At 42.5% G+C, this 9534-nt stretch overlaps 1 protein-coding gene across 2 annotated transcripts; it reads right to left on the reverse strand.

The window, feature by feature from the left end:
• Positions 1-769: 769 nt before the first annotated feature.
• LOC123735262 (NACHT, LRR and PYD domains-containing protein 1 homolog) lies at positions 770-9381 on the reverse strand. 2 transcript variants are annotated; one of them, XM_045713015.1, is made up of 10 exons: positions 9230-9381; positions 8030-8073; positions 7370-7407; positions 6663-6727; positions 6358-6530; positions 5868-6127; positions 5582-5710; positions 1715-1841; positions 1608-1637; positions 770-1228 (listed from the first exon to the last, which is right to left on the reverse strand). In XM_045713015.1, exons 1-10 carry the CDS (start codon positions 9364-9366, stop codon positions 894-896), a joined length of 1338 nt encoding a protein of 445 aa, XP_045568971.1. In that variant the 5' UTR covers positions 9367-9381; the 3' UTR covers positions 770-893. The 2 variants fall into 2 exon arrangements, with proteins under 2 accessions (XP_045568971.1, XP_045568970.1); XM_045713014.1 differs by having other exon boundaries at positions 771-1228; positions 6316-6530.
• Between the last annotated feature and the right edge of the window lie 153 nt (positions 9382-9534).

Genomic DNA, 9534 nt, shown 5'->3' on the forward strand with positions numbered 1-9534 from the left:
ATCCATTCTACCATTAGATTGGTACCCCAACACTGTTACTATCCATTCTACCATTAAGGTGGTACCCCAACACTCTTACTATCCATTCTACCATTAGGTTGGTACCCCAACACTGTTACTATCCATTCTACCATTAGGTTGGTAGCCCAACACTGTTACTATCCATTCTACCATTAGGTTGGTACCCCAACACTGTTACTATCCATTCTACCATTAGGTTGGTAGCCCAACACTGTTACTATCCATTCTACCATTAGGTTGGTACCCCAACACTGTTACAATCCATTCTACCATAAGGTTGGTACCCCAACACTGTTACTATCCATTCTACCATTAGGTTGGTACCCCAACACTGTTACTATCCATTCTACCATTAGGTTGGTACCCCAACACTGTTACTATCCATTCTACCATTAAGGTGGTGCCCCAACACTGTTACTATCCATTCTACCATTAGATTGGTACCCCAACACTGTTACTATCCATTCTACCATTAAGGTGGTACCCCAACACTCTTACTATCCATTCTACCATTAGGTTGGTACCCCAACACTGTTACTATCCATTCTACCATTAGGTTGGTAGCCCAACACTGTTACTATCCATTCTACCATTAGGTTGGTAACCCAACACTGTTACTATCCATTCTACCATTAGGTTGGTACCCCAACACTGTTACTATCCATTCTACCATTAGGTTGGTAGCCCAACACTGTTACTATCCATTCTACCATTAGGTTGGTAACCCAACACTGTTACTATCCATTCTACCATTAGGTTGGTAGCCCAACACTGTTACTATCCATTCTACCATTAGGTTGGTAACCCAACACTGTTACTATCCATTCTACCATTAGGTTGGTACCCCAACACTGTTACTATCCATTCTACCATTAGGTTGGTAGCCCAACACTGTTGATCTGAAGCAGTGAACAAAGACATTGGTCCAGCTCCCCAAGAAGGTTCATCATCCTGGAACATGACTCAGTTCCTTTTCTCAACACCATGTCGATGATGTCACGTGCTTTCTCTGCCCTTTCAGCTATCACCTTCACTGACTCCATTTCCTCCTGGTTGATGACTGTGTGTTGCAGGAGTCCGTCCAGCAGTTCATTCAGGACAGGTCTTGACACTCGTTTCACAAACTCTGTCCGTACAGAACGCAGCTGCTGCTCTGCAGAACCAGTCAGACTGCTCTCAGCCGGACCTCCTGCCCCCAACACAGCACCTGAGAGAGTCAGGTTACAAAATAACTACATTTGTACATTTACATTTCAGTCATTTAGAAGCAGACTCCTAAAATAAAAGTATTGAGAAAACATGATCTTTTACAATAACGACCTGAACATATCACATATTCACATTTAGGGACGGTTTCACAGACATAGAAAAACAGTCTGGGGCATTCAGAACCAGGTTAATCTACATTAAGTTCTGGAGGAGATGTCATTGGGTCATTCAGTATCAGGTTAATCTACATCAAGTCCTGGAGGAGATGTCATTGTTCTTGAAGACTGTCTTTTATAATCAGAACTAGTCCAGGTCCTACAGTAAACCATGTTGACTGACCCTCAAGTCATTGGTTTGTATATCTCATGTTTACTTACTAGTTGAATGGGTTTCAGTGATGTATTCATCTGAAAGAAACAAAAATAGGTTATATCACTCTAAATAGCATCTGTCAGAAAAAGTTATGATTGACATATTCTCCTACCTGTTGGTACAATTTCTTTCCATACTGTCCTCTCATCATCACCGATTAACTCCATCTCAATCCCTGTAATTTTCATAACCACCTTGAAAAAGCTTGGTGTGGTGTCTCTATGTATGAGATGAATCCTCTGGAGAGAGAGAGGAGAGAGAGAGGTTAAACAAAAACATGGTTAAACATCAATTAAAAACACAACACCAAATCTTCCTCCACAGTAACTCAACACAACAGCCTCTGAATACCCCATATACTCAAACAGATCAATGTTAATCATTTTGTAACAGGCAAACTCAACCCTCAGTCTGGCTGCCAACATCCCCTCCAGCATTCCCACCACGTCCACAGACCCCTGTCCTCGAATACTGTTCTTTCATGTTTTCCAAATTGCTAATTTAGCTGCCCCTGACACAAAGTTAAGAGAACTACACCCCTTCTACTAAACCTGTACTTTGTCCCAAATATAAGAGAAAACCTCTCCCAGACCTGAGAATCAGCTAGTGATCAGGTCAATCATCCCCACCAACCTGGGACACTGTAAGAACAGTGTTCATCCCAACCGTGGAGTGGACCCTATCTGAAGCTGACCTGCCCACAGCGATTCACTCTTTCCCCAATTAACTCTACCTGAGGAGACCCCCTCACACACCTTTAGAGCGTTTGAGAGAACCTTAACATCCTCAGCCCCTGTAATAAAAACTGTCACGTCATCTGCATACGCAGACAGTGCTATCGTGGGACCCTTCATAACCCCTGGCACAGAGAAACCAGTAAGCCTCGCTCTTAAAAAACAAAGCATTGGTTCAATTGCCAGACAATATAACTGTCCTGAAGTTGGGCATCCCTGCCCAATGCCCCTTTGGACAGGGATGGGGCAGCTCAACCCACCCCCCCACCTTCATCATACATGAGGCCCCAGCATACAGTAAACTCATCCAAGACAAAATAACATCCCCAAACAGAAAGGCTTTTATTGTCTTGATGAAGTACTGGTGGTCCACACGGTCAAAAGCCTTCTCCTGATCCAAAGAAAGTAAACCCACATTCACATCAGACAGTTTACAAATGTCTAAAACATCTCTTATCAGAAACAAGTTCTCAACGATAGAGCGGTCAGGTACACAGTCAGACTGGTCCTTGTGGACCAACAGCCCCAGATATTCTTTCAACCTGTTTGAGAGACACTTAGATATCATTTTATATTCTGCACACAGCAATGCAACAGGTCACCAGTTTTTTAAAGGGCCAAATCCTCCCTTTTGGCAACAATGAAAGCACAGCACGTTGACAGGATACAGGAAGAGAATCCTCATGAAAAGATTCACACACCACTTCATAAAAATCCCCCCCAATAGACAGCGGGGGTAGCACCCCAGTGCTTATAGAACTCAGATGGTAAAACATCGATGCCAGGGGCTCCGGGGTCCCTCTGAGTGAGCAACTTCAATTCAATAGATTTGATGTCCTGTTCAAGGGCCCTGATAGTCTCTTTAACTTCAATACAAGACAGAGCAGTATACTGTTGACAAGACACACATATTTGGGCCTTCCCAACCTCCCACCATTGTCTCAAGGATTCAAAAATTCTAATTAATAACCCTCAATGTTTTCCAGAACAACAAAAACTTTTCCCAAAACATGGCGTCATGTAATATCTTCACATTAAAATACCAATAAGGTGATGACCTTCATGGACAGGACAAGTGAATATCAACAGTAACAATATGGTGATCAGAAAAACCCTCAGGAGTAATGTCAACCCTACTACAGTAGTGATCAGATACATACAGCCTGTCTAACCTTGCTGCACCGACACCACCTTCATTAACTACTACAGTAGAGCTCAGATACATATAACCTGTCTAACGTTGCTGCACTGACACCACCTTCATTAACTACTACAGTAGAGATCAGATACATATAACCTGTCTAACCTTGCTGCTCTGACACCACCTTCATTAACTACTACAGTAGAGATCAGATACATACAACCTGTCTAACCTTTCTGCACCGACATCACCTTCATTAACTACTACAGTAGAGATCAGATACATACAACCTGTCTAACCTTGCTGCACCGACATCACCTTCATTAACTACTACAGTAGAGATCAGATACATACGACCTGCCTAACCTTGCTGCACCGACACCACCTTCATTAACTACTACAGTAGAGATCAGATACATACGACCTGTCTAACCTTGCTGCACCGACACCACCTTCATTAACTACTACAGTAGTGATCAGATACATATAACCTGTCTAACCTTGCTGCACCGACACCACCTTCATTAACTACTACAGTAGAGATCAGATACATACAACCTGTCTGACCTTGCTGCACCGACACCACCTTCATTAACTACTACAGTAGAGATCAGATACATACAACCTGTCTAACCTTGCTGCACCAACACCACCTTCATTAACTACTACAGTAGTGATCAGATACATATAACCTGTCTAACCTTGCTGCACCGACACCACCTTCATTAACTACTACAGTAGAGATCAGATACATACAACCTGTCTGACCTTGATTGATTGAGTCATCGCCAGCTGCTATCATATCAGAAATATCCATATCCTTCTCCTGATCCTCCTCAACTGAGGACACAGACCCCTGACTCCCCTCTGCCACATCCCTCTCAACACTCCTCACCTGTACCACATTACTCGTACCGGGCATCTCCTCCACTACCTAGGAGACTAGCCCCACCTGAACCCCCTCCTGTACCCCATTACTAGTAGTGGACATCTCCTCCACTACCTGGGAGACTAGCTCCACCTGAACCCCCTCCTGTACCCCATTACTCGTACCGGGCATCTCCTCCACTACCTGGGAAACTAGACCCACCTAAACCCCCTCCTGTACTCCATCACGCGTACTGGGCATCTTCTCACCAGTCTGGGGAAATGGCTCCCCAGATCCATCCTGAGCTCCTACAACAAAAATGTTCTGCTGCACATCAGACGCTATGTTCCCCTCTGTTACAAACTGCAACTCAGTACCCTCAACACAAACAACTTGTTCCTTGGCAACAGGTGCTTGTGGCTGCTCCTACCACTGTCAGCCCACCTCTCCCTACATCAGTGAGTCCAGGCGTTACGAGGACCACCTGCAAGCATGTCACTTATGGCCAACATCCCCACACTCAAATCACTGTTGACTACCCGTACTAGTATAAGCCATATACAGTCTGATGTCATACTTGACTTTAAATGATAACTCCAAAGTCTGCTCCGGTGAATCCAAAAACATAAACACCTGTCGCCGAAACAACAACCTTTTTCAGAGTCGAGTGTTTGAAACCCAATTTCCCAAACCGCAATAACTCGCATTCCAACCGCTCATTTGCAATAAAAGGCGGTACATTCAAAATCGTAACCCTTGTTGACGGAGAAAAAGCGACGTAACTTTTTCATAGTCTACCTTGTCTCCTACTGAGACCAGATACTCCTCCACAGTGACAGCAGCTTCAGTAACACACCTCAAGCCGTGCCCAAGTGGCAGGGACGCCGACCACATGTGGGTCGCCATCCCCACCAAAACAAGGACAATTCAACAAGAAATACAATATATCTAATTCTACCACTGAAAAAAACCTGAATCAGCAGAAAAAGGAAAACCACCAAGAAAAGTAAACCAGAAAGAAACCACAGGCGATCTAACTCAAGACAACACTCACCCTCACTCATACAATACCCAGCATGCACCAAACACTGCCAGCATAGAGAGAGAGAGAGAGAGAGACAGAGAGAGAGAGAGAGAGAGAGAGAGAGAGAGAGAGAGACAGAGAGAGAGAGAGAGAGAGAGAGAGAGATGTGACTTAAATGTCAGATTCATGTTCTTAGTCTACTAAAACTGTACCGGTGGAAAGATGGAGGTAGAACAGGGAATGTTCAGTCTGAAGGAACTTTTCAGTTTGAAGGACTGCTCTGGTCTTGTGATGGGAATCCTTTTAGACCCTTGAAACTTTGATTCCTGTTCTTCCACAGCCTGTGAAACGAGGCATGGAATACACAGCCAGTCAATGTATAGTCTAATTCAAACATTATTCAGAAAACTAGCAACACACTTATCTTTATTTAATGAGTGTCAACATAAACTGCACCACTGGTTAGTTAAGGTCATCTCTATAATAATGATACCTCACCTGCATTTGGCCGGGGTTACTGGGGAACAGGTATAGGCGTGGAATTAGTGTTTCCTTTTTCACTGTCAGATAGAGCATCAGCTCACAGTGGACATCTACGTTCCAAGAAAATATATATCTCAGTATAATAGAGATAGCTGAGAACTTGGGATGGAGAATCTTAGCATGGAATCTGGTAACCTCATGCACTTCCTCTAAAGACACTCCATGTTCCTCTACATGAAGAATCTTCATCTCATTCCTCAGGGAAGGGTTGGTCCCTGAACAACACAATAAAAAGGAGACAGAAAGACAAATATTGTATTATTCATCCAACTACAACACAAAGAATATGCAGTACCAGATCACAGTAAACTCAAACTCCCAGAATAGTAATTTAATTAATTCAGGAAGTGAAATTCAGTTACATGGAAATATCTTCCTGAATAATATTTCTATATGGTTTTACCTAAACAGACACAGTGTGGCACATGAACTTCCTCCAGTTCACCTAACTCCATAGTGATGTCCAGCAATGGACCACCTTGTGTGTACTGCATGTCTTTCAGAAGGTGACTGTAGGGTTCACAGTTCCTGAAGTGATACTTCAGAATGACATCTCTCTCACACAGCCAGCGGAGCCCAGACACTGTGCACTCATAACTCCCTTTGGGTGTCCTGTGTCTGAGGGCAACAACAAGATATGGTAGAGAGGGTCAATGGTCAAATGGAGAGGTTGGATTAGAAGACTATTCCCAAAGGTAATGGGGAAATACACTAGCAGGTGGAATGAAATGTTAAAAGTAGTTATTTTACCTGAACATTGTAACTCCCTGGACAGTGGAAGTCAAGGGTTCAATCTGAAGCCAGTGTGTGGAGTCCTGAACAAGGACAAGCATGTCAGTAATACATATGGGGCCTGTTTCCTGGACACAGATTGAGTCTAGTGCTGGACTAAAAAGCATGCTCAATGGAAGTTCCAATAGAAAGTTCTTTACGGTCGAGGACTAGACTTAATCTGTGTCCAGAAACTGGCCAATTAACCAAAGTAACTAATCTAATGTATTTATTCAATGTTACATGGAATGCTGGTGATTTATCAATTAAACTGTCTAATGACAAAATATGACAACAGGTAAAATCCTGCATGACTACAAGCAGAACACAGGACTGTCTATATCCCAGTATGAATGGTTGGTCAGTACACACCTGGCTTTGAGACTGTGTTTATATTACTAAAGCAGAACACAGGACTGTCTATATCCCAGTATGAATGGTTGGTCAGTACACACCTGGCTTTGAGACTGTGTTTATATTACTAAAGCAGAACACAGGACTGTCTATATCCCAGTATGAATGGTTGGTCAGTACACACCTGGCTTTGAGACTGTGTTTATATTACTAAAGCAGAACACAGGACTGTCTATATCCCAGTATGAATGGTTGGTCAGTACACACCTGGCTTTGAGACTGTGCCTGACTCCTGCAGGTATGTAATAGTAAGAATTGACATTATGACTTACCTCAACATGGTCACAAGTCTTACAGCTCTGAGGAATCCCTGAAGTCAAAAGTAGTTATTTAAAATGGACAATCTCATGGAATATTGAATGAATAATTATTAAATAGACTTGTAATAAAAATGAATATAAGTGATCAACAGTCTCAGAATGTACACTCATTAGCATACCATAATCTGACATTAGTGTTATATTAATTAATGTTTGTGGAAGCAGGAAACAACATCGTTCTGGTCCATGTTTTGTAGCTGTTGGGGTCTGATTTCTGGTAGATCGTAGGATGAGAGCTTAAAGGTAGAGTCAGCTAAATGATTTTGTACAAGCAGCACCACAGATATTGTGATGAGCAAGATGCCTGACTTCTCTCTCACACAGTCACACACAGTATCTGCCTATGTGGAAGGGTTCTCTTCACTCTCTAACAGAGTGTTAGCCACGGGACCAAAACAGCAGAGAAGTTTAGCCTTGCGCTACAATGCTCTTAGTTGTTGTAGAAATTGACCCACTATGCTGTTTACTTTGTGCATCTACGTCATATTGCTGACTCTACCTTTAAGTTTGTTTTGACCAAATAGTTCATGATTGTGTTCCTTGCCTGGGACTCAACTACAATGAACGCTTAAAACAATTTTGATTTAAAAACAATTATCAGTTAACACTCACATTTCCCAGGTCCAGGCTTGATCCAACTCTCTCCACCATGGTCTCTGGTGTTGGTAAAGCAGAAGTATAGACTGAGATTAAACTAAATACAACTTATAAAGGCTTCATATAGCATACATACAGTCTTCATAAGACATACAACAAGTTTATATGGGGTGAGAGAACAACTCCCTATGTAGGGCACATTGCCTAAATGTGACATAACCCACTATGTCAACTTTCATATAGGCAATACTGACAGGTGACATTGCATATCTTGAGGAAAGCCCTTAGAGGTGTGAAGTCACCAGGTAGTGGTTAGAGAGAGAATGACATTACAGAGAGGCTGTTCTATTCAACAGGTTCTGATGCCCTCTAGTGGTTAGAGAGAGAATGACATTACTGAGAGGCTGTTCTATTTAACAGGTTCTGATGCCCTCTAGTGGTTAGAGAGAGAATGACATTACAGAGAGGCTGTTCTATTCAACAGGTTCTGATGCCCTCTAGTGGTTAGAGAGAGAATGACATTACAGAGAGGCTGTTCTATTTAACAGGTTCTGATGCCCTCTAGTGGTTACAGAGAGAATGACATTACAGAGAGGCTGTTCTATTTAACAGGTTCTGATGCCCTCTAGTGGTTACAGAGAGAATGACATTACAGAGAGGCTGTTCTATTTAACAGGTTTTGATTCCCTCTAGTGGTTAGAGAGAGAATGACATTACTGAGAGGCTGTTCTATTTAACAGACTGAAATTAAATAGAGGACAGGAATCTACTAACACATTAAAACACACCACTACTACTAATCTAACTGTCTGTAGGTCCAACAGAACACATTAAAACACACCACTACTACTAATCTAACTGTCTGTAGGTCCAACAGAACACATTAAAACACACCACTACTACTAATCTAACTGTCTGTAGGTCCAACAGAACACAAAACACACCACTACTACTAATCTAACTGTCTGTAGGTCCAACAGAACACATTAAAACACACCACTACTACTAATCTAACTGTCTGTAGGTCCAACAGAACACATTAAAACACACCACTACTACTAATCGACCTGTCTGTAGGTCCAACAGAACACATTAAAACACACCACTACTAGTAATCTAACTGTCTGTAGGTCCAACAGAACACATTAAAACACACCACTACTAATGTAATTATAGAAATGATGAAACAAATGATAAAACATCGCTATGACTCATCTCTGAATGTGTTGGTCATCTATCTGACACAGGGTCACTGAGGAGGAGGAGGAGCAAACCCCAAACCCAGGATAGAGGGGTTCAGTGAATGTGGAGTAGAATGTGTAAAGGTGTGTCAGTGTACCAGAGGAGGACATACTATAGAAGGACAAAGTACCGACCTGACTGAAACAGCTGTACTTACCCCAGTGTGTGTAGTTTACAGTCTGGATCCTCCAGTCCAGCAGACAGCAGTGTAACTCAGCTCAGTAAAGACCTGACTGAAACAGCTGTACTTACCCCAGTGTGTGTAGTTTACAGTCTGG

This window comes from Salmo salar, unplaced genomic scaffold, assembly GCF_905237065.1.
Source record: "Salmo salar unplaced genomic scaffold, Ssal_v3.1, whole genome shotgun sequence".
Classification (NCBI taxonomy): Eukaryota; Metazoa; Chordata; class Actinopteri; order Salmoniformes; family Salmonidae; genus Salmo; species Salmo salar.

Coding starts and splice junctions, on each gene's coding strand:
- LOC123735262 (XM_045713014.1), bottom strand. CDS start 9,366: ATGTCCTCCTCTGGTACACTGACACACCTTTACACATTCTACTCCACA. Junction 6,128..6,315: donor GCCACACTGTGTCTGTTTAG/GTAAAACCATAT, acceptor TGTGTTGTTCAG/GGACCAACCCTTCCCTGAGG. Junction 1,229..1,607: donor CACTGAAACCCATTCAACTA/GTAAGTAAACAT, acceptor TGACTCTCTCAG/GTGCTGTGTTGGGGGCAGGA.